Source organism: Haliaeetus albicilla, chromosome W (assembly GCF_947461875.1).
Source record: "Haliaeetus albicilla chromosome W, bHalAlb1.1, whole genome shotgun sequence".
NCBI classification, from domain to species: Eukaryota; Metazoa; Chordata; class Aves; order Accipitriformes; family Accipitridae; genus Haliaeetus; species Haliaeetus albicilla.
In genome coordinates, this window is record NC_091515.1 from 40,421,526 (window position 1) to 40,449,312 (window position 27,787).

The 27,787-nt window shown below is 46.4% G+C and overlaps 1 protein-coding gene and 1 long non-coding RNA gene across 2 annotated transcripts in view; both read right to left on the bottom strand.

Annotated features, from left to right (window-relative positions):
• The window catches only part of LOC138683379 (uncharacterized), a 224,933-nt gene that overhangs the window by 120,861 nt on the left and 76,285 nt on the right, over positions 1-27,787 (bottom strand). The window lies entirely within an intron of this gene.
• The window catches only part of PGGT1B (protein geranylgeranyltransferase type I subunit beta), a 94,278-nt gene that overhangs the window by 45,062 nt on the left and 21,429 nt on the right, over positions 1-27,787 (bottom strand). The window contains 1 exon segment of the mRNA XM_069775096.1: positions 3,798-3,865. Coding sequence (XP_069631197.1) covers positions 3,798-3,865 — 68 coding nt within the window.

Genomic DNA, 27,787 nt, shown 5'->3' on the forward strand with positions numbered 1-27,787 from the left:
TCGTGGATTTCCTTTGTCAGAATTAAGGTGAAACGACACCAGGGGAGTTCAAACAACAATCAACATTTATTCAACCTAGCTAACTCTGTCCAAGTACACATGAACTTGTTAATATGAACCTTGCAACATGTCATTAAGCCGCTGTTTGAGAAGAGGAGGAAAGTACAGAAAGAATGAAATGGAAAAAGGAACATGAAATGTATCAGAAGGAGAGCCCTCCCGTTGAGTCACGAGGTTCAGAGCAGACCCCCTTGCTTTCTGGACTCCTTCTCAAAGAGGAGCTCAGGGGCGGCTAGGTCCACTCCTAGTCTCAGACTTGGTCAACGGTTTATGTTTCAAAGGATGAGGTGTAGGGACTGTGGAAAAGAGAGAAGGAAAAGAGAGAGAGAGAATGAGAGAAAAAAGAAAGAGAGAAGAGAAGGGTTTCACCAGTCCTGGGTCCAGCGTTGGTCCAGCCAGCGTAGAGATCCAGTTCCGGAGGGCGCGCACTGAGGATTCGTTCTCTCCTCTTTTATAGTGTGTTAGTTGATGATCTCAACATGCGCAGTTCCCACACCTGGGGTTCACTGGAATCGGTAGCTTTGGGGGGGGGGTGTTCATTGTGGAGTTGCTTCTCTTTTCCTGCTGGTATGACCACTTAAGATAGAAGCACAGTCCCAACTTCCATGGGGCCTTCTTCCTCCAGGAAGGCATAAATTGTGTTCCTTCTCCTGGTCACTCAAGATAAGGAATTGGGGCCTTGGAGAAGTGCGTTCCCACCCTCCATGGGGCCCTCTCCTCTGTCCACATTGTCCTGTTCACAAAACTCCAGCATTTTTACAGAGGCCGTTTTGTCCACCAAAGCTCTTTTAGCGGATGTTTGAGACATTTGAATTTGTCAGACCGTCACAAGTCCAATGCACACGACCCATGTGGCGGAAGTTTGTACGGAGCGCACCATCGTCCTATCCCAGCCCACTGGCAATAATGACCTGGAAAGACGAAGAGGCACCGACAGTGGATGAAGTGGCTCACCAACTCTGTCAATACGAAGAAAATCTCTCTTCCTCCCTACAAGCCTGCATTTCGGCTGTGGAGAAGCTGTCCCAGGATTTCCAGCAATTCAAAGAGGATATGTCCTACTCCCCACCTGTACAGACCAACGTCTCAGCTATTAGGGGTGAGCGTTCCTCTGCCCAAGAGAAAGAATATAGAAGGTACACACCGCGAGGTGCCCTGTGGTTTTACCTATGTGATCAGGGAGAGGACATGAGGAAATGGGATGGAAAACCTACCTCGGTCCTAGATGCAAGGGTACGTGAACTGCGAGGAAAAACCACCACAAAAGGGGATTCTACCAGGAAAAATGCCGCTCCAGTTTCCAAACAGAGTAGAAGGGCTGATCTTATTTCTGATCCTCTTGAAGGGACTTCTGAGCCAATTTTACGAGAAGTGAATACTGGATACTCTGACCAGAATTAGAGGGGCCCTGCCTCCAGCCAGGTGGAGGAAAGGGATAACCGGGTCTATTGGACTGTGTGGATTCGATGGCCTGGCACGTCAGACCCACAGGAGTATAAGGCTCTAGTGGACACTGGCGCACAGTGCACTCTAATGCCATCAAGTTATAAAGGGAGGGAACCCATTTGTATTTCTGGTGTGACAGGGGGATCCCAACAGTTAACTGTATTGGAGGCTGAAGTAAGCCTAATTGGGAATGAGTGGCACAAAAACACCATTGTGACTGGTCCAGAGGCTTCATGCATCCTTGGCATAGACTATCTCAGGAGAGGGTATTTTAAGGACCCAAAGGGGTATCGGTGGGCTTTTGGTGTAGCTGCCTTGGAGACGGAGGGAATTGAACAGCTGTCTACCTTGCCTGGTTTCTCTCAGGACCTTTCGGTTGAGGGGTTGCTGAAGGTTGAAGAACAACAAGTGCCAATTGCTACCACAATGGTGCACTGGCGGCAATATTGAACCAACCGAGACTCCCTGACTCCCATCCACAAGTTGATTCGCCAACTGGAGAACCAAGGAGTGATCAGCAAAACTCGCTCACCCTTTAATAGTCCCATATGGCCAGTGCGGAAGTCTAACGGGGAGTGGAGGCTAACAGCTGACTATCGTGGCAAAACTCATTCTTCAAGCTTTACGCACTGGGGAAGATTTGAAAAAGTTTCCCAAAAGTATATACTTTTAATGTACTACATGGCATGGCACTGACCCACCAGACCTTTGGGAAAACATGACTGATACATTTTTATTATTTTGCTTTGAAAAATTCTGTCTTTATTAATTTTATAACAATTATACCACAATAATAGCCTTACAACCTCAACTTCTTTAGGTGACTTATCAAAAGGAAGACAACCAGCTTCTTTCCAATTAAAACTTTTTTTTTTTTAAACTACAACCATACTGAAATTATGGTCTGCTGTTTTGCCTTTAAGCTTTGTTTTTTAATAAAGTATCCCAATAAGTCACCAGTAGAGATCCCAAATTGTTTTATGTTTTGTTTTAAGCAGAAGTTTTCCTTCTTTCCTTCAAGCCCAGTTGGAGGTAGGATTGTCACTGAGGTGAATTCCAATTAAAACAGATGATGAATTCATCTTACTACTACAATTGAAGCTCACTGCAGACACCTTCTGTAGTGTAAAAAGGGGTAAATACCAAAGCAAACCAAGAGAGATATTACCTTGTCTGTCACACACTGCTGTAGCACCTGATGTAGAGACATACAAAATTGTCTTTATAATTATTTTTTCCCTTGTTATAAAGCATAACTTCTAAATATTATTACTATAAATACTTCGCTGACAAGAAGAGGCATTAAGTGGTTATTACTCTAGAGTAGATTAACATTCCCACAAGCTACTCAGAAACATAAAGCTGTGCTGTTAGAATAAATAAAAATGAGGTCAAAACAAGATGCTGTACTACCTTCATATTTGAGCTAGTTTAAGCATTTTCACACTCATCTACAGTCATAACCATATCAGATGTCCATCCTTGCTTTCAATTTCATATCTCAGTATTCATAAACTCATATCTAAAATTTTCTTGTTATCTGTCCTCTAGAAAAATCAAATACTTGGTCATAATTTAGGGCTCTTCAGATGTTTCATCTGCTCTTTAGTGAGAAGATCTGCCTTTTCATCCTCAAACACAGCACAGAACTTCTGTATCTTTTTCACAATCCTTCCTGCACACTGGATCCCTATTTCCATCTTTCAACCCTATCAGGCCTTCTGTATCATCTTTAGCAGCTTCTGTTCACTTCCTTTCTCCCCTGTATTAAGGACAATTTCTTTTCCTATACAGACTTAATTCTCTTGAACCTCAGTTCCATAGGTTTAAAAGCATCCTCTCTTATGATCTTCCACCACAGACTGGGATGAGCAGAGCCTTGCCTTTCTGAATGGATACCAGGTACAATCAAACACCCCATATTTCATCAAAGGAAGAAGAACACTGAAGAACAGCATGTGCTGTACTAACTGATACAGAGCTGTTCTGCCCTTCACTTCCAGGTCCACAGACAGTTGTTGACCTGGAGAAGTTTCCCCTCCCCAGTTATAGATCACATAAGTGCACCAAGACAAGCCACAGTTTCTATGTTACTGCCCCCAGAAACACAAGCAGTACCATTTTGAGAGTACTGCACATTTTTTAAAATCTCTGCAATTGTTTCAGTATACTAACAGTGCAAAAAAACCCTGTTTCCCAGATTTTCCACAATTCTGTAGGTAATATTATAAAAAAGACACATGATCATTTACTGCCTAATTGAAAATCTTTTTCCCCAACACTTAACTAACCTTGGATGGATTGAATGGCATCCCTAAATATGAAGAGCCTCTGAATCCACAGCGATTTAAATTTGAGCCTGGAAAAGGAAGAAAAATAAAGAGTCAACTAATTTGCTTTGCTGAAACATTCATTATAAACCATAATTCTCCAGTCAAGATCAAAACCTGTTAGTTCAACACCATTCGCAGTATTACCAGTATTTGTATGTGTCCTTTCAGTATATTCCCAACCTCAGCTTGTTACCATTATGAAAAGGAAAAAAAAATAAAATTTAAAAAAAAAAAACACAAAGAAAACCACAAGCAAACTGGGTCCTGGTGTAATGACAAAGCAAGCCATTTTTTATTTGGTGGAAATATATTGTTCATACCAGCATACAATTGTCTTCCATGCTCTCAAAAATCTTTAAAAAATTACTCCCCTGGAAAAGTGCTCAGAGTTAACAGATTTTTTTTCTCCTCTCTAGATTCCTGCCTGGTAATACTATCTGTTCCTAAAAAGAATTGTTTTAAAATACTTTGCAACATGTAGAAGGACAAACAATTTACAGTTTTAAGCTAGTAGTGATTTAACTTGATACAGTCAGAATGAAATACTTAAAACGATGTGAAAGACAAATTTTTAATGGAGCTATTCCTTTGCCACCTAAAATTCAGGCACAAAAACATTTTACCAATCAAACATTTTTTTCAGTGATTCAGATGTGACTTGTTTTAAATGTGTCATGGTATCTGAGCATGTAGCACAGAGAAGTGTGTACCGCATACTGTCTAGAGCTAAGTACAGGTTTCCAGGGCTCAAATCTGTTTCTGCACTGCAATAACTCAACTGCTTCACTCCTCAACATCCAAAGTTAAAAGCCTAATGAGTACTCTAAATCATCAGCACTAGGGTGTTCTTAAATTCTCTTCCCCTCCCCCCAACTTCAGCCTCAAACCTAAATTAGGGAAAATTGCACCAGACTAAGTGAAGAAAATTAGTTATAATGTTGAAAGTCCTAAAAAAGATCATTAAGCAATGTGGTACATAAACTGTAGTGTAATTTATCAACACATTAACTTCTAACTTAAAATACATTCTGCATATATGCAACATCTAAATTTGAATTACTTTGATTGATACAAGTTTCTATGCAATTACAGTGTGCAATTTCTCTATCAGACAAGTCTTTGAATCTAACTTCCATGGAGTGAACTATCATTCAACAGAATGTCATGGTTTAACCCCAGCCAGCAACTAAGCACCACGCAGCCGCTCACTCACTCCCCCCCACCCAGTGGGATGGGGGAGAGAATCGGAAAAAAAGGTAAAACTTGTGGGTTGAGATAAGAACGGTTTAATAGAACAGAAAAGAAGAAACTAATGATAATGATAACACTAATAAAATGACAGCAGTAATAATAAAAGGATTGGAATATACAAATGATGCACAGTGCAATTGCTCACCACCCACCAATCGACGCCCAGTTAGTCCCCCGGCGGCGATCCCCCCCACCCCCACTCCCCCAGTTTATATACTAGATGTGACATCACATGGTATGGAATACCCCATTGGCCACTTTGGGTCAGCTGCCCTGGCTGCGTCCTGTGCAAACTTCTTGTGCCCCTCCAGCTTTCTCGCTGGCTGGGCATCAGACGCTGAAAAATCCTTGACTTGAGACTAAACATTACTGAGCAACAACTGAAAACATCAGTGTTATCAACATTCTTCACATACTGAACTCAAAACATAGCACTGTACCAGCTACTAGGAAGACAATTAACTCTATCCCAGCTGAAACCAGGACACAGAAGAAAACACCTGCAATTCTCCACTTTCTCCACCATATACCTTTCAAACAAAATGGTTTTTTTAATGACAAGTGTAACGAAGTCAGTTTGTCATGCATTAAAAACTGCTATCTTCTAGTCATACCAACAAAGTGAAAAAGGCTCAAAGAAGGGGACCTCAGCTGAATTCGTACCAGCGTAAACAGTCTCAGCTATAGTGGTGACTCACCACAGGGCAGTTTTCCCCAGCACGTGTTGGAGCAGCTGTCCCTACTAGGGTAGAGGCTTCAATGCAGGTGGAGCTTCAGATGGCAGATGAAGCCCTCCAAGCCCTAGGCTGCAAAACTGAAGAGGAGCCAGATGTGCCTTCAAGCAAAGGATCTGGGCCACCTGACCCCAAACCATGCGAGACCACCAAGAAGAAGCAGCAGGTCATCCCCGCTGAGGGGGACAGAGGAATCCATCTGTCAACCCAACCTGTCATCTAGAGAGGTTTGCTGCCTGCTGGGGACCCGGATCCAGGGTGTTGTAGAGGGAATGCCAAAGCTCGTATGACCCTCTGATTACCACCCCCTGCTGTTCTTCCATGTGGGCACAAATGTTACAGCCAGGGGCAACCTGGAGAGTATCAAAAGTGACTACAGAGCTCTGGGGGCAGTAGTAAGGGGCATGGGGGCCCAGGTGGTGTTCTCCTCTATCCTGCTGGTGAGGGGAAAGGGTGTGAGGAGCAGGGCACTGATAATGCAAGTAAATACTTGGCTGCGGAGCTGGTATTGGCAACAGGGGTTTGGGTTTGTCCTGGTTTCAGGTGGGATAGAGTTAATTGTCTTCCTAGTAGCTGGTATAGTGCTATGTTTTGGGTTCAGTATGAGAAGAATGATGATAACACTGGTGTTTTCAGTTGTTGCTAAGTAATCTTTACTCTAAAGTCAAAGATTTTTCAGCTTCTCATGCCCAGCCAGCAAGAAGGCTGGAGGGGTACAAGAAGTTGGCACAAGACACAGCAAGGGCAGCTGACCCAAAGTGGCCAATGGGGTATTCCATACCATGTGATGTCATGTCTAGCATATAAACTGGGGGGGAGTGGGGGTAGGGGGATCACCGCTTGGGGACTAACTGGGCACTGGTTCAGAGTGCTGAGCAATTGCATTGTGCATCACTTGTATATTCCAAACCTTTTATTATTATTACTATTGTCATTTTATTAGTGTTATCATTATCATTATTAGTTTCCTCTTTTCTGTTCTATTAAACTGTTCTTATCTCAACCCACGAGTTTTAATTCTTTTTCCCGATTCTCTCCCCCATCCCACTGGGTGGGGGGGAGTGAGTGAGCGGCTGCGTGGTGCTTAGTTGCTGGCTGGGGTTAAACCACGACATTGAATTTTGGCGCCCAACGTGGGGCACGAAGGGTTGAGATAGCGACAAACCTGACCAGAGCTTGTTAAAATGAATTTGTTACAAGCATTCATTACATTGGTCTAATAGTCACTGGTCACTATGTCGATTTATGACCTCTTAGAGTTGTTGCTCTCGTTTTTAAAGTTCTGTTATGTATCACCTCACTTGCTGTATGTAGTCCCTGTGCGGCTGCTTATCATGTGTGGGAGGTGGATTAAGGCTTTCGCTTTGATGTACTGTGTAATACTGGCTTATGGTTGTGGCAGTACACTCCCCCCACCCCCCCGCCCACCAGGAAATGAAACTTCTCTAGGCAGGGGGAAGAGGAAAAAAACCCTAAACCCTAGAGGCCGCAGGTTGAAAGTTGAACAGACCAATTGAGACGTGCCAGGTACGCTGAGGTGACCTTCCTGGCCAATAGGGATTAAATGACCACATATCAGATTCAACAGGGGTATAAACGGGGTCCCGCCGGAGGACATGTTGGAATCAGTCCTCCTCGGAGCAGCGGGTCTGCAGTCGGGGACTCCCCCTTGGGTCGGGACACTGCCCGAGGTAACTCCTCAAGGGAGAGAGCCCTCATCTTTTAGGTGAGTGATAGGCGCATTTTGAGTCATCACTTTTGAATCTTAAGGATTCTTAAGTCAGCTGTATAGTACTAATTCCCCTTACATCATTGAGCCTGTGGTTTATAAAATGTTTTCGGAGTTCTAACTAACTTTTTACTGAAGAATAAATCTGATTTCTAATGCCTGTTGGATTTGATTGTGCATGCATCCGTAACATTTTAAATTGGCGTAGTTGGCAGGATGTTGTTAATAGAGGAATTACTATGGAAGCACGGCTGCAGCCCTTCTCCCCCAGGTCTGGAATGAGTGAAGGAGAAGTGCTCCGACCCGGCAGCAGTCGTGGAAAGAATTAAACCTATGCTGCAGAAGTAGTCGAGACAGCAAAGGCCAAAGCAGTGTGTGTGCCCTCCTAGTCGCCTATTTGACTCAAGCACAAATCCAAAAGAGTGATTCTGCTAAAAGGTACGGGGAAATAGATTGTCTGAAGGTGGAATTGGAAGAAAGGGACGTGCGACCCCTTATTAAAACAGAAAGGCACATGGGTCCGCACGGTGGGAGCCCCCGAACCACTATTCATACAACCCCTTGGTCGGGACCCGAATTCAGCGAGTTACAAGCTAAGTTTTCACGCAAGCCGGGCGAAACCGAATCTAAGTATTTGTGGAGAGTTTCTTTAATGGCTGGGGATTGGATACTGTTGAGGGATGATGAAGCAAGAGGTTACTGGGGACCGGAAGTGTTTCTGAGTGCTGAACTGGCAGGTGATCAGTTGATAACGTCCCGAGTAGCCTACTGGGCTGGGGGTGCGGACCCCAGGGAGAGAGGAGAACCTATTACTATCCGGGAAAAGGGACTGTCGAGTTAACCGAGGGCAGCAGGAAGGTCCGGCCAGCCAGTTGTAAACCCCGCCCCGAGCGGTCTCGAACTCGCGGGCGGTCGGGTCGGAACTACGATCCCGGAAGGAACGCTCTCTGGCGGAAGGCACCGGCACTGGGGGCACCCCGAGCCGTGCTGCACGGGCAGTCCACTGACGACATCCGGGAGTGGGATTGCTGGAGGGGAAAGCTAGAGACTAAAGGGAAGCGCCAGCAACCCCGCCCCCTCGGGAAGAGAAACGGGACCCTTTCGCGGCACTGCGAGAGGAACTGGAAGGGCTAAAAAACTAGAAGCTGCGGTTTGGGGTTCAGGCCGCCCAGTCCGCATGGTGAATACCTGCCAATGGTCTGCTGATAAAGAGCCTTATATACACATTCCTGTGGGTCCAAGACGGATAAGTTTAGAATTCTTAATCGATACATGGAGCCCAAATTAGTGTTTTAAACGAACGACAAGCTAGTGAGCTGGGAATGAAACCATCGAGAAAGGGTATAAACATTAGAGGAGTGACAGGGGCGACAGAAAAATGCCCCATACCTCGAACTCAATTTTGGTTACCGGGGGAAAAGAGAATGACAGCTGTGGAAGTGGCTTTAAGCCCCTATGAGGGAAATATACTGGGATTTGATGTGCTGGCAGGCAAACAATGGTACCTATCCAATGGCGGGGTGTGGAGCTTCGGAGTCAGGGAGGCAGAGGCTATCCATGTGAGAACATTGCAGGTTGCTCCTGCACTACTGCAATCTAAAGTAACCCGTGTCCCCCAATACCCACTTCCAGCCGCGGCCAAATGGGGCATTTCGGAAGTAATTAATGATCTGGAGAAAAGAGAGATCATAAGCTGCACACATTCCCCTTATAATTCTTCTGTTTGGCCAGTCCACAAATCAGATGGAAGGTGGCAACTAAGAATTGATTACAGGAGATTGAACAGTAATACCCCACCATTAACCGCTGCTGTTCCAAGTATTACCTCAGTAATAACAGCAATACAGGCTGTGGCCCACCCATGGATGGCTGCTTTAGATGTCAAGGATATGTTTTTTTATGGTTCCCCTAAGGGAAGAGGACAAACCCCAGTTCACCTTCACTTGGGAAGGGACGCAATACACTTTTAATCGACTTCCCCAGGGATATAAGCACTCCCCCACTATTGCCCACAATGCTTTAGCCAAGCTCCTTGATGGTGTGGAAGTACCATCAGGCGCTCACATATATCAATATAAAGATGATATCCTCGTTGGTGGGGATAACAAGGAACAGGTAGGGCAAGTGGCTGAGGCCATCTGGAATCTGTTAGTCAAGAATGGGCTAGACGTTTCATCTTCTAAACGTCAAGGTCCTGGACAAGAAGTCAAATTCCTGGGGGCATGGTGGATAGCTGGAGTAGTTGTGGTACCTGACGAGACTCTATCAGCTATTGAAAAGGGACAGACTCCAGGCAATAAAACGGAATTACAACAGCTGTTAGGTACTTTGGGCTACTGGAGAAAACATATACCAGGGTTTTCAGTGATTGCCTGCCCTCTCTATGACTTGCCCCGAAAGAACAGGAAATGGGATTGGACTTTGCAACATATGGAAGCCCTTAACACTCTGAAAGATGAGCTTAAGGCTTATCAGAGACTAGGCCCATTGCACCAGCAAGATCCATTAAGGGTGGAATGGGGATTCACTGAACATGCCTCATACTGTGGCGTGTTTCGAAAGGGGCCACAGGGACCAGCTAGACCGTTATTATTCTCTTCCACTTCATTTAAAGAGACTGAGCTATGATATTCAGATTGGGAGAAGGGGGTCCTTTCCCTCACTAGAGCAGTTAAAGAGGCTGAAAAGCTGCGTACCTGTATTGGTTTTGTGTGGCAAGGTTTTGGTAGCGGGGGGGGTTACAGGGGTGGCTTCTGTAAGAAGCTGCTGGAAGCTTCCCCTGTGTTCGAGAGAGAGCCTATACCAGCCGGCTCTAAGACGGACCTGCCACCGGCCAAGGCCGAGCCAATCAGTGATAGTGGTGACACCTCTGTGATAACATTTTTAAGAAGGAAAAACAGTTGAGATGGGGAGAAACAGCCACCGGAGTGAGAACATGTAAGAGAAACAACCCTGAAGACACCAAGGTCAGTGAAGAAGGAGGGGGAGGAGATGGTCCAGGCGCCGGAGCGGAGATTCCCCTGCAGCCCGTGGTGAAGACCCTGGTGAGGCAGGCTGTCCCCCTGCAGTCCATGGAGGTCCACGGTGGAGCAGATATCCACCTGCAGCCCGTGGAGGACCCCACGCCGGAGCAGGTGGGTTCCCGAAAGAGGCTGTGACCCCGTGGGAAGCCCGCGCTGGAGCAGGTTCCTGGCAGGACCTGTGGATCTGTGGAGAGAGGAGCCCACGGAGCAGGTTTTTCTGGCAGGACTTGTGACCCCGTGGGGAACCCATGCTGGAGCAGTCTGTGCCTGAAGGACTGCACACCGTGGAAAGGACCCATGCTGGAGCAGTTCGTGAAGAACTGCAGCCCGTGGGAATGGCCCACGTTGGAGAAGTTCGTGGAGGACTGTCTCCTGTGGGAGCGAACCCACACTGGAGCAGGGGAAGAGTGTGATGAGCCCTCACCCTGAGGAGGGTTGAAGCGGCAGAAAATAACGTGTGATGACCGTAAACCCCATCCCAGTCCCCCTGCGCCGCTGGGGGGGCTTGGTGGAGAAATCCAGGAGTGAAGTTGTGCCCGGGAAGAAGGGAGGGGTGGAGGGAAGGTGTTCTGAGATTTCGTTTTATTTCTCATTACCTTACTCTGGTTGATTTGTAATAAATTGAGTTAATTTTCCCCAAGGTGAGTCTGTTTTGCCTGTGACGGTAATTAGTGAATGATCTCTCCTGTCCTTATCTTGACCCACAAGCTTTTTGTTATATTTTTCTCTCCCCTGTCCAGCTGAGGAAGGGGGAGTGATAGAACGGCTTTGGTGGGCACCTGGCATCCAGCCAGGGTCAACCCATCACAGTACCTCACAGGATGTTATAGTACAGGGTCCTTTCCCTCTCTTAAATTCAATCCTCAATGGGTCACCTCCTCCCAAGGGAGTAGCCCAAAAGGCCACAGTTAGGAAATGGTATGCATACCTAGAAGGGATAAGCCAATTGCTCCCACTAAAGGAGGGTCCAGCTAAGGTTTTCAAACTACAGCAACCTGTGAACCCTGATCCAACCTTGTTGGGTCAACCTTATAAACCTTCTCTGACTGAGGAGGCACCCGAATTTGTGGCAGGCTCAGATGTGCAGGGAGTGTGGTTCACTGTTGTGTCTGCCCGTCGAGTGGGATCAAAATGGCAATATAAAGCAGTTGCATTGGAAATTGGTATTGGGAAACCTTAGATAGGAGCGGAAAGACTCACTGCATCAGTGACCGGTGGATAATCCCGGAGTTTTAACCCTGTGACCCGGTTTTAAGACCAAGGCCTAGTTTGTGCTTTCTTACAGCACAATGAAGAAACAAGCTATTCCAGTGCTTCTACTGGTAGTGATGATGGTGGCACGTGTGGATGGTGAAGATCTGGATGATAATATCGTGAGCCCTTGAGCTCACATGGGAGCAATGTACGAATTATAGTTGGAGTTTCAGATTGTATGGGGGAGGAGGTTATACTCATGTTATTTATAGTTGGTCACCAGATGCAACTATACCCTCCAACTAGCCCATGAGATCACAGGGTGAGTTGGAATGGTACTACATCATGCCCTGAAATTCCATAGGGGTGTGTGGTGGGTTGACCCTGGCTGGACACCAGGTGCCCACCAAAGCCGTTCTATCACTCCCCCCTCCTCAGCTGGACAGGGGAGAGAAAATATAACAAAGGGCTTGTGGGTCAAGATAAGGACAGGAGAGATCATTCACTAATTACCGTCATGGGCAAAACAGACTCAGCTTGGGGAAAATTAACTCAATTTATTACCAATCAACCAGAGTAGGGTAAGGAGAAATAAAACCAAATCTTAGAACACCTTCCCTCCATCCCTCCCTTCTTCCCGGGCACAACTTCACTCCCGGATTCTCCACCAAGCCCCCCCAGTGGCACAGGGGGACAGGGAATGTGGTTTACAGTCAGTTCATCACACGTTATTTCTGCCGCTTCATCCTCCTCAGGGGATTCGTCGCCTGGAGAGCCAAGGACTGATCAGCAAAGCTCGCTCACCCTTTAATAGTCCCATATGGCCAGTGTGAAAGTCTAATGGGGAGTGGAGGCTAACAGCTGACTATCGTGGCCTGAATGAAGTTACGCCACCACTGAGTGCTGCCATTCCAGATATGCTAGAACTTCAATGCGAACTAGAGTCAAAGGCAGCCAAGTGGTATGCCACAATTGACATTGCTAATGCGTTTTTCTCAATCCCTCTGGCAGCAGAGTGTCATCCACAATTTGCCTTTACTTGGAGGGGTGTCCAGTACACTTGGAATCGATTGCCCCAGGGGTGGAAACACAGCCCCACCATTTGCCATGGACTAATCCAGACTGCACTGGAAAAAGGTGAAGCTCTGGAACACCTGCAATATATTGATGACATCATCGTATGGGGCAACACAGCAGAAGTCTTTGAGAAAGGGAAGAAAATAATCCAAATCCTTCTGAAAGCTTGTTTTGCCATAAAAGAAAGTAAGGTCAAGGGACCTGCACAGGAGATCCAGTTTTTGGGAATAAAATGGCAAGATGGACGTTGTCAGATCCCATTGATGTGATCAACAAAATAGCAGCTATGTCCCCACCAACTAATAAAAAGGACACACAGGCCTTCTTAGGTGTTGTGGGCTTTTGGAGAATGCATATTCCAAATTACAGTCTGATTGTAAGCCCTCTCTATCAAGTGACCTAGAAGAAGGACGATTATAAATGGGGCCCTGAGCAACAACAAGCCTTTGAACATATTAAATGGGAGATTGTTCATGCAGTAGCCCTTGGGCCAGTCCGGGCAGGACAAGATGTTAAAAATGTGCTCTACACCGCAGCTGGGGAGAATGGCTCTACCTGGAGCCTCTGGCAAAAAGCACTGGGGGAGACCTGAGGCCAATCCCTGGGGTTTTGCAATCAGGGATATCGACGATCCGAGACTTGCTGTATTCCAACTGAAAAAGAGATATTGGCAGCATATGAAGGAGTTTGAGCTGCCTCAGAAGTGGTTGGTACTGAGACACAGCTCTTCTTAGCACCTCGACTGCCAGTGCTGGGCTGGATATTCAAAGGGAGAGTCTCCTCTACACATCACGCAACTGATGCCACATGGAGGAATTGGATTGCACTGATCACACAACGGGCTCGCATAGGAAACCCCAGTCGCCCAGGAATTGTGGAAGTGATCATGGGCTGGCCAGAAGGCAAAGATTTCAGAATGTCGCCAGAGGAGGAGGTGGCACGTGCTGAAGAAGCCCCGCTGTATAATAAACTGCCAGAAAATGAGAGGCAATATGCCCTGTTCACTGATGGGTCCTGTCCCATTGTGGGAAAGCATCGGAGGTGGAAGGCTGCTGTATGGAGTCCTACATGACAAGTCGCAGAAACTGCTGAAGGAGAAGGTGAATCGAGTCAGTTTGCAGAGGTGAAAGCCATCCAGCTAGCATTAGACATTGCTGAAAGAGAGAAGTGGCCAGTGCTCTATCTCTGTACTGACTCATGGATGGTGGCAAAAGCCCTGTGGGGGTGGTTACAGCAATGGAAGAAGAGCAACTGGCAGCTCAGAGGTAAACCCATCTGGGCTGCCGCACTGTGGCAAGATATTGCGTCCCGGCTAGAGAATCTAGTTGTAAAAGTACGTCATGTAGATGCTCATGTACCCAAGAGTCAGGCCACTGAAGAACATCAAAACAACCAGCAGGTGGATCAGGCAGGTGGATCAGGCTGCCAAGATTGAAGTGGCTCAGCTGCATCTGGACTGGCAACATAAGGGTGAGCTATTTATGGCTCGGTGTGCCCAAGACACCTCAGGCCATCAGGGAAGAGATGCAACATATAGATGGGCTTGCGATCAAGGGGTGGACTTGACCATGGACACTATCGCGCAGGTTATCCATGAATGTGAAACGTGCTGCAATAAAGCAAGCCAAGCGGTGTGCCAGTACACTTCCCCCACCCCCCATCCCGCCCAGCAGGAAACAAAACTTCTCCAGGAAGGGAGAAGGGGAAGGAAACCCAGGAGGCCGCAGGTTGAAATTTGAACTGGCCAATCGAGATGTGCCAGGTACACTGAGGTAACCCTCCTGGCCAATAGGTATGAAATGACGACAGGTCAGATTCAACAGGGGTATAAATGGGGTCCTGCCAGAGGATGTGTTGGCAGTCCTCCTCGGAGCAGTGAGTGGGTCTGCAGTCGGGGACTCCCCCTCAGGTCGGGGCACTGCCCGAGGTAACTCCTCGAGGGAGAGAGCCCTCAGCTTTTAGGTGAGTGATATGCGCATTTTGAGCCATCACTTTAAATCTTGGGGATTCTTAAGTCAGCCATGTAGTATTAATTCTCTTTACATCAGTGAGCCTGTGGTTTTATAAAATGTTACTGGATTTCTAACTAACATTTTACTGAAGAATAAATCTGAGTCTTAACACCTATTGGATTTGGTTAGTCGTGCACCTGTAACAAGCGGTTAAAGCCCCTGTGGTATGGAGGGTTATGGCTGAAATATAAATATGGGGAAGCCTGGCAGATTGACTATATCACACTCCCACAAACTCACCAAGGCAAGCGCCATGTGCTTACAATGGTGGAAGCAACCACCGGATGGCTGGAAACATATCCTGTGTCCCACACCACTGCCCAGAACACTATCCTGGGCCTTGAGAAGCAGGTCTTGTGGCGACATGGCACCCCAGAAAGAATTGAGTCAGACAACGGGACTCATTTCCGAAACAGCCTCATAGACACCTGGGCCAAAGAGCATGGCATTGAGTGGGTATATCACATCCCCTATCATGCACCAGCCTCTGGGAAAATTGAGCGATACAATGGACTGTTAAAGACTACATTGAGAGCAATGGGGGGCATGGAACCTTCACATTGGGATACACATTTAGCAAAAGCCACCTGATTAGTCAACACCAGAGGATCTGCCAATCGCGGTAGCCCTGCCCAATTAGAACTTTTAAGTACTATAGAAGGGGATAAAGTCCCTGTACTGCACATAAAAAATATATTAGGGAAGACAGTCTGGCCGTCCTGCTTTCAGCTGGGATAGAGTTAATTGTCTTCCTAGTAGCTGGTATAGTGCTATGTTTTTTCAGTTTCATATGAGAAGAATGTTGATAACACACTGATGTTTTCAGTAGTTGCTCAGTAGTGTTTAGTCTAAAGTCAGGGATTTTTGCAGCTTCTCATGCCCAGCCAGCAAGAAGGCTGGAGGGGCACAAGAAGTTGGGAGGGGACACAGCCAGGGCAGCTGACCCAAACTGGCCAATGGGGTATTCCATACCATGTGACATCATGCCTAGTGTTGAGGATTTCTTGGCTGGGCGAAGGCATGTGAGCAATCCAGCCGTTATGTGGGAACGAAGCATAACTTTACAAAATACTGGAGCAGACAAGGACGCTGTGTCCTTGTACGCTGGGAAAAAAGAAGATAAGAAGAGCCTGACAAACAACACCTGGATGCTGAAGAATGAGATCAGTGACTGCTGGACACCTCGTGAAGAAGCTTGCTCAGCCAATAGAGAATAAGATAGTGTCGCGTGAAACGGGATATCGTACCAATTAGAGTATTGTATAGGGCGCATGGACATAGAAGCTTAGCCAATAATAACGTTATAGCTAGCGCGTGCTATCACCTTTTTTCTATATAAACCCTGTAAAACCCTGTAATAAAGGAGAACGACCATACTCATATTGAGACTCCATCGTTACTCCAGGACCGTCTTCCCACTCCGACACCTAGTATATAAATTGGGGGGAGTTGGCCTGAGAGCGATCACCGCTCGGGGACTAACGGGGCGTCGGTCAGCGGGTGGTGAGCAATTGCATTGTACATCATTTGTACATTCCAATCCTTTTATTATTATTACTATTGTCATTTTATTAGTGTTATCATTATCATTATTACTTTCTTCATTTCTGTTCTATTAAACTGTTCTTATCTTAATCCACGAGTTTTACCTTTTTTTCCGATTCTCTCCCCCATCCCACTGGATGGGGGGGGAAGTGAGTGAGTGGCTGCATGGTGCTTAGTTGCTGGCTGGGGTTAAACCACAACAGGTTCTATGACCATGGGAGCCTGTTTGCAGATCAGTGTCTGCTTCGGAGAAATAGGATCTACCTCACTAAGCATGGCAAAGCTATTTTTGCCAACAGGAGGGCTGACCTTATAAGGAGGGCTTTAAACTAAGAATGATGGGGGAGGGAGAGAGTAACCAAAAGCCCTGTGAGGGACTGATGGACAGGGTTGACGAGCAAAGGGCCTGGGGTTATGTGACAGGAGAGAAACACAAAATCAAGATAACAGGGCTTAAGCAGGGTCACCTCCAGCATTTGCATGTAAGCAAGGAAGTGTCTACAAGGCACCATTATGGAGAAATCCCCAAAACCCTTTCTGAAATGACTGCAATCCCCATTCCCCATCTCCCTGCACCACTGAGGGGGAGGAGGTAGAGAAAATTGGGAGTGAAGTTGAGCCTGGGAAGACAGGAGGGGTGGGGGGAAGGTGTTTTAAGATATGCTTTTATTTCTCATTATCCTACTCTGATTTGATTGGGAACAAATTAAATTGATTTCCCCCCCCCAAGTCGAGTCTGTTTTGCCTGTGACGATAATTGCTGAGTGATCCCTCCCTGTCCTTGTGTCGTGGTTTAACCCCAGCCAGCAACTAAGCACCACGCAGCCACTCACTCACTTCCCCTCCACCCAGTGGGATGGGGGAGAGACTCAGAATGAAAAAGGTAAAACTTGTGGGTTGAGATAAGAACAGTTTAATAGAACAGAAAGGAAGAAACTAATAATGATAATAATAACAATAATAAAATGACAATAGTAATAATAAAAGGATTGTAATATAAAAAACAAGTGATGCACAATGCAATTGCTCACCACCTGCCAATCGTCGCCCAGTTAGTTCCTGAGCAGTGATCCCTCCCAGGCCAACTCCCCCCAATTTATATACTAGACATGACGTCACATGGTATGGAATACCCCATTGGCCACTTTGGGTCAGCTGCCCTGGCTGTGTCCCCTCCCAACTTCTTGTGCCCCTCCAGCCTTCTTGCTGGCTGGGCATGAGAAGCTGAAGAATCCTTGACTTTAGACTAAACACTACTGAGCAACTACTGAAAACATCAGTGTTATCATCATTCTTCTCATACTGAACCCAAAACATAGCACTATACAAGCTACTAGAAAGACAATTAACTCTATCCCAGCCAAAACCAGGACACCTTCTCTTGACCCACAAGCCTTTCATTATATTTTCTCCTCCCCAACCCACCGGGGGGAGGAATGAGCGAGCAGCCTTGTGGTGCTTAGTTCCTGACTGGGCCTAAACCACAACAAGGAGGCAATGAGGAGAGGTGCTCTGCTGGACCTCATACTCACCAGCAAAGAGGGGCTCATTGGGGATGTGAAGGTTGACAGCAGCCTTGGCTGCAGTGACCATGAGATGCTAGAGTTCAGGATCCTGAGGCGAAGGAACAGGGCGAAAAGCAAGCTCACAATCCTGGACATGAGGAGAGCAGACTTTGGCCTCTTCAAACATCTGCTTGGAAGAGTCCCATGGGATAAGGCCCTGGAGGGAAGGAGGGCCCAAGAAAGCTGGTTAATATTCAAGGGTCACCTGCTCCAAGCTCAAGAGCAGTCCATCCCTACAAATAGGAAGTCAGGCAAAAATGCCAGGAGGCCTGCATGGATGAAGAAGGAGCTCCTAGCCAAACTCAAACACCAAAAGCAAGCATACAGAAGGTGGAAGCAAGGATGGGTAACCTTGGAGGAATACAGAAACATTGTCCAAGCATGTAAGGATGAGGTTAGGAAAGCTAAAGCCCACCTGGAGTTAAATCTGGCAAGTGATGTCAAGGGCAACAAGAAGGGCTTCTGTAAGTACACAGGAGACAAAAGGAAGACTAGGAAAAATGTGGGCCCACTGCTGAATGAGGTGGGGCACCTGGTGACACAGAACATGGAAAAGGCTGAGGTACTGAATGCCTTCTTTACCTCAGTCTTTACTAGCAAGACTGGCTTTCAGAAATCCCAAGCCCTAAAGACAAGGGGGAAAGGCTGGAGCAAGGAAGATGTACCCTTGGTGGAAGAGGATCAGGTCAGGGACTACTTAAGCAAACTAGACATAAGTCCATGGGCCCTGACAGGATGCACCCACGAGTGCTGAGGGAGCTGGCTGATGTCATCACGAGGCCACTCTTGATAATCTTTGATCAATCATGGTGACTGGGAGAAGTGCCCAAAGACTGGAGGAAAGAAAATGTCCCTCCTATATTCAAGAAAGGCAAGAAGAAGGACCCAGGGAAGTACAGGTTGGTCAGCCTTACCTTGATCACTGGGAAGGTGATGAAGTAGCTAATTTTGGAAACCATGGAAGTCTAGTTGGAGGCCAGTAATCAGTGGTGTACCCCAGGGGTCAATACTAGATCCAATCCCATTTAACATCTTCATTAATGAACTGAATGATGGGGCAGAGTGTACCCTTAGCAAAACTGGGAGGAGCGGCTGATATGCCAGAGGGTCGTGCTGCCATCCAGAGGGATCTCAACAGGCTGGAGAAATGGGCTGACAGGAACCTCATACAGTTCAACAAGGGGAAGTGCCAAGTCCTGCACCTGGGGAGGAACAACCCCAGGCACCAATGTATGTCTTATGTTCCTCTCTGTCTTTTTTCTCTGTACTTCTCCTCTTCTCTTTCACCTCATCCTCTTTGCCCTCTGGCTGTTCTTGAAGATTTCTTTTCAGTCTTGGAGCCTGCTTACTAATTTCAGATACTTTTTTGCTTTCACATTCCTGGATTTGTTGCCAGCTGATCAAGGGAGGTGATCCTTCCCCTCTACTCAGTGCTGGTGAGGCTACACCTGGAGTCCTGTGTCCAGTTCTGGACTCCCCAGTACAAAAGAGACATGGACATGCATTCAGCTCTGGGGTTCAGCTCTGGGGCCCTGTACTGGTTTTGCCTGGGATAGAGTTACTTTTCTTCATAGTAGCTAGTGTGGGGCTATGCTTTGGATTTGTGCTGAAAACAATGTTGATAATGCTGAGATGTTTTCATTACTGCTGAGCAGTGCTTACAGAGAGTCAAGGCCTTTTCTGCTTCTCACCCCACCCCACCAGTGAGTAGGCTGGGGGTGCACAAGAAGTTGGGAGGAGACACAGCTGGGACAGCTGACCCCAACTGACCAAAGGGATATTCCAGACCATATGACGTCATGCTCAGTATATAAAGCTGGTGGAAGAAGAAGGAAGGGGGGACGTTCGGAGTTATGACATTTGTCTTCCCAAGTAACCGTTACGCGTGATGGAGCCCTGCTTTCCTGGAGATGGCTGAACACCTGCCTGCCGATGGGAAGTAGTGAATGAATTCCTTGTTTTGCTTTGCTTGCGTGCGTGGCTTTTGCTTTACCTATTAAACTGTCTTTATCTCAGCCCACGAGTTTTCCCACTTTTACCCTTCTGATTCTCTCCCCCATCCCACTGTGAGGGAGGTGAGTGAGCGGCTGCGTGGTGCTTAGTTGCCGGCTGGGGTTAAACCACGACACCCGGGAAGAAGGGATGGGTGGGAGGAAGGTGTTTTTAGATTTGTTCTTATTTCTCATTATCCTACTCTGATTTGATTGGTAATAAATTAAATTAATTTCCCTGAGTTGAGCCTGTTTTGCCTGTGATGGTAATTGGTGAGTGATCTCTCCTGTCCTTATCTTGACCCATGAGCCTTTCATTATATTTTCTCTCCCCTGTCCAGCTGAGGAGGGGGAGTGATAGAGCAGCTTGGTGGGCACCTGGTGGCTAGCCAAGGTCAACCCACCACATCAGGAGGTTTGTAAAGCTACCTACTATTTTGTAGCCCACGAGTTTTCTCACTTTTACCCTTCTGATTCTCTCCCCCATCCCATTGCGAGGGAGGTGAGTGAGCAGCTGCGTGGTGCTTAGTTGCCAGCTGGGGTTAAACCACGAAAGGCCCCCAACATAAGAAGGACATGGACCTGTTGGAGCGAGTCCAGAGGAGGGCCTTGAAGATGATCAGAGGGATGGGGCACCTCTCCTATGAAGACAGGCTGAGAGAGCTGGGGTTGTTCAGCCTGGAGAAGAGAAGGCTCCAGGAAGACCTTATAGCAGCCTTCCAATACCTAAAGGGGTCCTACAAGAAAGCCGGAGAGGGACTTTTTACAAGGACATTTAGTGATAGGACAAGGGTGTGGAATGATTGCTGGAGGTGACTTATCGATATGACACCCCCACCTCTTAAGGGAAGGTAAACCTCCAGGGTGGAAAGCAGTGGATATGTGGATATGCAAGAAATCTGTTCCATAATAATTCCCTAAGCAACATAACCTGCAACCTTAGATGTTAGCAACACCAGGGGAGCTTGGTATGCTGACTCTCAGAGAAACAACACAGAGGGTGAAGCGGAGTGGAGACACCATGGCCAGGCTCTGTGATATCACTGCAGGGATAGGGAACTGGAACTACTGGAACAAGAATGGAAGGTCCCTGCATTGAATCCACTGAAGCAAGGAAGTGAAACAATGGAGTTCTGTCAACGCTATGGCCTTACTTCTGATTTATATCATAAGTGCCTAGTTCTGGAGTAGTAACATGCTAAATCATGTTCTCTGGGTGAACTTTGCTCATTATAATCTCATTATAATACCAAAACACATCTCCATCCCAAAAGCTACCCACCTCCAAGGTGCAACTACCCCTCACTGAGCATGCGCTCTGAATTTTCTCTAGCATGTACCTTTAAAAGTAAAGCGAGAGAACTTTATACCAATCAAAGTAAAGGTATGTATGACTGGAGTCACTCAAGCTCCACCTAAAACATAATAAACTATAAAAGGGCTTAAGAGAGGAAGAATGCTAGGGAAGACACCATCATAGACAAGTCGGGAGGGCATCGCTGACTTCTGGGATCAGTCGACGGGCTGAACCTCTCTTCCGCCCCATAGGGACGCCTATTGGGTAAGATTCGAACCCTCAGTTATACCGAGTGCTTCCCTGGGAAACTTAGAAATCTCTATAGAGTTTTTCCATAATTTAGTGTGCTTGTAGTCAACTGTATTATTATTTGCACATGCTTTGCAGACAGTGTATTTATCACCAGCAATCCAAAAGAACCTGTACTGTTGCTTTAATAAACTGTGCTGCTCATTAATCTAGTCATGATAGTTCGTTAACGCAACCGAACTCCCTGAGTCTGGTAATCCTAGTGCGTTGAATGTGGCTAAGCCGAGAGTGCAGTACACTATTAGTGCATCCGTAATCATGATAGTTCAGCATATTGAACATGACCAGACTTATAGCATTGAATTGGACATCACTTAGAAATTAAACCTAGCCGCCCCCAGCCCCTCTGACATCTGAGGATAAGCTGGAACGCAAGGGGTTTTATTTTCTGCCAAACTTCTTTACCCTTTAACACAACAAAGGGGTAATGGCTTTAAACTGAAAGAGGGTAGCTTTAGATTAGATGTAAGGAAGAAATTCTTTACTGTGAAGGTGGTGAGGCACTGGAACAGGTTGTCCAGAGAGGTTGTGGATGCCCCCTCCCTGGAAGTATTCAAGGCTAGGTTGGATGGGGCTTTGAGCAAACTGGTCTAGTGGAAGGTGTCCCTGCCCATGGCAGGGGGGTTGGAACTAGATTGGTCTTTAAGGTCCCTTCCAACCCAAACCATTCCATGATTCTATGACATAATGGAGAGAGAGCAGCACAGGGCCATGAAGATGATTAAGGGACTGGAGCATCTCGCCTATGAGGGAAGGCTGAGATTGCTGGGACTGTTTAGCCTAGAGAAGAGAAGGCTCGGGGGAGGGGGGGAGATCTCATCAATGTGTGCAAATACCTGAAGGGAGGGTTCAAAGAAGATGGAGTCAGGCTCTTCTCAATTGTGTCCAGTGACAGGACAAGAGGCAATGGGCACAATTTAATCTGTGTCAAATGCACTGTCCTGGGTTCAGCTGGGATAGAGTTAATTTTTACAGGAACCTGGGAGGTGGGGGGCATAGCCGGGGCAGCTGACCTGAACTGGCCAAGGAGCTATTCCATACCATGTGACATCATGCTCAGTATATAAAGGGGGAGCGGGCCGGGGGGTGGGCTCTTCTTTTCGGTGGGGGAAGTGGCAGAGCGTCGGGTCCCGGGTGGTGAGCAGTTGCACTGTGCATCACTCTTTTTGTATACTTTTTCATTAGTACCGTTGTTGTTGTTGTTGCAATTTCTTTGTGTTGTTCCAGTAAACTGCCTTTATCTCAACCCTCGAGGTTCCAGGTTTGGTTTGTTTTTTTTTTTCCTCTCCTCCGTCTTCCCCCCATCCCACCGGAGGGGGGCGGGAGGAGTGAGCGAGCGGCCGCGTGGTCCTTTGTTACCGGCTGGGCTGAAACCACGACATGCACTTATGCAAACTACAAAATAAATTTAAAAGAAAGGCACAGATGTGGAAATCCTTCACCTAGAAAACAGTTGTAAGCCTACTGGTACATAGCTGTTGTGGCCCGCTGCAAATAAAAACGTGCTACAATAAGGACAGCTCTTCAGTTAAGCAGAACTCAGCTTCTCATTGCTAGATGGAAGGATTCATCCTGGAAGGGTTCAACCCCAGCATCTGACTTTTAGACTGTAGTTTACAATTCATTACCAAAGTAAAAATGGCAGTACGAGACCCAAGTGCAGGCATGCTGTTAGTGGGTTACCTCAATTCCCTTCTTACATGACAGCTACCATTAAAAAGTGTGATTAAAATAAAGTACTTGAATGAAATCAGAATCTATTATTCCCTTTAGCTGCTCAATTTTTGTGCAATGTTTTAAAACTTTTCTTACTACTACTGAACTGTTATCAACCAAATCTCATAATTGGTAATTTTCAAATGCTGGATTTTTAACTGTATTGCTATAATTGATTTAAAACTTATTTTGTCTATTTATTTAAGTGAATTCTGGTCTTTAATCCCAGAGTTTACACATTGATTCCTAGGAGAAACACAGTCTCAGGTCCACAAAGAACAACATGACTACTCAGTGTCCTCACTACTACATAATCTCCAAAGGGAAGCTTTATCTCCTTCTCCAAATAAAAGAACTTTGTTGTTAATGTGCATGCAATAAATGCTTCCTAGAGCTTCAGGATTAGAAGTGAATTGCTAAAGTTATACCTGCAATTCTTGAATTTAAAAATAGAATGCTCATCTGAAATCCTACATGGGAAGTGAAAACAGCCCATTTCTAAGCAGATGATTCTGGCACATTGATGTCATGTCTCTCTCTCTATTTTTATTTTTTTTAAAGCTTCCTGTGTACATACAAGTTCAAATCTAAAAGGGAAACATTTATTTAATGAGAAAGACCCATGTTTCATCTTTCAGTTTATGCACATCACCTCACTTTCAGTGAAGTTGGTTTTACTCCTTTATTGCAGGCTACTTGTACTTCTTATCTCATGTAACAGCTTAGTAGTGCTAATCAACTCTTCCCTACTTTCTTGAATTGCAAACAGCTAGTCAGAATGAGAAATAACTTTAAAAATTAAATGTATTCCAGAAACATATCCAAATTAAAAGGATACTGATGCCCCTTGTAGAAAAAAGATGAAGTGACAAGTTCAGCACCTGCAAGTTGAAGCATCACATATAAATGCAGTTATGAAATGGTACCACCTAGCATTCACTTTCAGAGTTAAGCATATTTAACCACTGTCCTGGCTTCGGCTAGGATACAGTTAATTTTCACAAGAAGCTGGAAGGAGGCACAGCCAGGACAGCTGACTAGAACTAGCCAAGGGGATATTCGATACCATATGATGTCATGCTCAGTATATAACTGGGTGAGCTTGGGGGGGGGGGCTCAGGAACGGGCTGAGCATCGGGTTCTGGGTGGTGACCAATTGCATTGTGCATCACTCGCTTTACACATTCTTGTCGTGGTTTAACCCCAGCCAGCAACTAAGCACCACGCAGCCGCTCACTCACTCCCCCCCATCCAGTGGGATGGGGGAGAAAATTGGGAAAAGAAGTAAAACTCCTGGGTTGAGATAAGAACGATTTAATAGAACAGAAAAGAAGAAACTAATAATGATAATGATAACACTAATAAAATGACAACAGTAGTAATAAAAGGATTGGAATGTACAAATGATGCGCAGTGCAATTGCTCACCACCCGCCGACCGACACCCAGCTAGTCCCCGAGTGACGATTCCCCGCCCCCCACTTCCCCGTTCCTATACTAGATGGGACGTCACATGGTATGGAATACACCGTTGGCCAGTTTGGGTCAGGTGCCCTGGTTGTGTCCTGTGCCAACTTCTTGTGCCCCTCCAGCCTTCTTGCTGGCTGGGCATGAGAAGCTGAAAAATCCTTGACTATAGTCTAAACACTACTGAGCAACAACTGAAAAACATCAGTGTTATCATCATTCTTCTCATACTGAACTCAAAACATAGCACTGTACCAGCTACTAGGAAGACAGTTAACTCTATCCCAGCTGAAACCAGGACAGTATCCACCCCTTATTCTATACCATTGTCGTCATGCTCAGTTCCCATACCTTTAGTTACATTAGTTACATCCTGATCAATCATCATCACCTTTCCATCCCTGTGAGACATATGAGCAATGATATATATATATATATATATGTATACACACACAGAGATATCATTCCTTTAGTTCATGAGTTATGTTCATAAAATGTTCGTTGAGTTCATTTAGTTCCTCACTCTGGGCTCCATCTGTCATACCAGTCTGTCTGGGCAGGAGGGATGGTGCAAAGTCCTCTCAGTCGGTAGAGCAGAATTGGGCTTCAGTGCGGTGTGACGAGCAGGTGACATTGGATGCAGCAGGAGGATGGTGTGCACCCTTGGATTGTTGCATGCTGGAGTCAGTTCTGGTTCCATCACTACTGCGCTTTGCTCAGTTTTATCACAGTTCTTTCTTGCTTGATCTAAGTGATTCTTACTATAGTACTATGCATATAGCATATAACAATTATAGTAATGATAACATACAGTAGCAGGGTTATATAGCAACTAATATCATACAGTTTAATTCTGGCTATTTTCACCTAAAATCAAATCCCCTTGAGGCACACATCGGACTTCCCCATCTTGTCGCATCACCCACCAAGTGCACCCAGGCCCTTGAGCAAAAGCAATCCCACGAATGGGTTTACCTTTGCCTGAGGCAGGAGTAACCCAGACTGTCTTCCCTAACATATTCTTCATGTGCACTACAGGGACTTTATCCCCTTCTACAGTATGTAAAAATTCTGACCGGGCAGGGCCACTCTGATTGGCAGATCCTCTGGTGTTGACTAACCAGGTGGCTTTTGCTAAATGTGTATCCCAATGTTTGAAAGTTCCGCCCCCCATTGCTTTCAATGTAGCTTTTAACAGTCCATTGTATCGCTCAATTTTCCCAGAGGCTGGTGCATGATAGGGGATATGATACACCCACTCAATGCCGTGCTCTTTGGCCCAGGTGTCTATGAGGTTGTTTCGGAAATGAGTCCCATTGTCTGACTCAATTCTTTCTGGGGTGCCATGTTGCCACAAGACCTGCTTCTCAAGGCCCAGGATAGTGTTCCAAGCAGTGGCATGGGGCACAGAATATGTTTCCATCCATCTGGTGGTTGCTTCCACCACTGTAAGCATATAGCGCTTGCCTTGGCGAGTTTGTGGGAGTGTGATATAGTTAATCTGCCAGGCTTCCCCATATTTATATTTCAGCCATTGCCCTCCATACCACGGGGGCTTTAACTGCTTGGCCTGCTTAATTGCAGCACGTTTCACATTCATGGATAACCTGCACGATAGTATCCATGGTCAAGTCCACCCCTCGATCACGAGCCCATCTATATGTTGCATCTCTTCCCTGATGGCCTGAGGTATCATGGGCCCACTGAGCCATAAATAGCTCACCCTTATGTTGCCAGTCCAGATGCAGCTGAGCCACTTCAATCTTGGTAGCCTGATCCACCTGTTGGTTGTTTTGATGTTCTTCAGTGGCCTGACCCTTGGGTACATGAGCATCTACATGACGTACTTTTACAACCAGATTCTCTAGCCGGGACGCAATATCTTGCCACAGTGTGGCAGCCCAAATGGGTTTACCTCTGCGCTGCCAGTTGCTCTGCTTCCATTGCTGTAACCACCCCCACAGGGCATTTGCCACCATCCATGAGTCAGTACAGAGATAGAGCACTGGCCACTTTTCTCTTTCAGCAATGTCTAACGCTAGCTGGATGGCTTTCACCTCTGCAAACGGACTCGATTCACCTTCTCCTTCAGCAGTTTCTGCGACTTGTCATGTAGGACTCCAGACAGCAGCTTTCCACCTTCGATGCTTTCCCACAATGCGACAGGACCCATCAGTGAAAAGGGCATATTGCCTCTCATTTTCTGGCAGTTTATTATACAGCAGGGCTTCTTCAGCACGTGCCACCTCCTCCTCTGGCGACATTCCAAAATCTTTGCCTTCTGGCCAGTCCGTGATCACTTCTAAAATTCCTGGGTGACTGGGGTTTCCTATGCGAGCCCGTTGTGTGATCAGTGCAATCCAATTACTCCATGTGGCATCAGTCGCGTGATGTGTACAGGAGACCCTCCCTTTGAACATCCAGCCCAGCACTGGCAGTCGGGGTGCTAAGAGGAGCTGTGTCTCAGTACCAACCACTTCTGAGGCAGCTCGAACTCCTTCATACGCTGCCAATATCTCTTTTTCGGTTGGAATACAGCAAGACTCGGATCGTTGATATCCTCGACTCCAAAACCCCAGGGGTCGGTCTCAGGTCTCCCCAGGTGCTTCCTGCCAGAGGCTGCAGGTAGGGCCATTCTCTCCAGCTGCAGTATAGAGCACATTTTTAACATCTTGCCCTGTCCGGACTGGTCCAAAGGCTACTGCATGAACAATCTCCCATTTAATTTGTTCAAAGGCTTGTTGTTGCTCAGGGCCCCATTTAAAATCATTCTTCTTCCAGGTAACTGAATAGAGAGGGCTTACAATCAAACTGTAATTTGCAATATGCATTCTCCAAAAACCCACAACACCTAAAAAAGCCTGTGTTTCCTTTTTATTAGTCGGGGGAGACATAGCTGCTATTTTGTTAATCACATCCATTGGGATCTGACGATGTCCGTCTTGCCATTTTATTCCCAAAAACTGGATCTCCTGTGCAGGTCCCTTGACCTTACTTTCTTTTATGGCAAAACAAGCTTTCAGAAGGATTTGGATTATT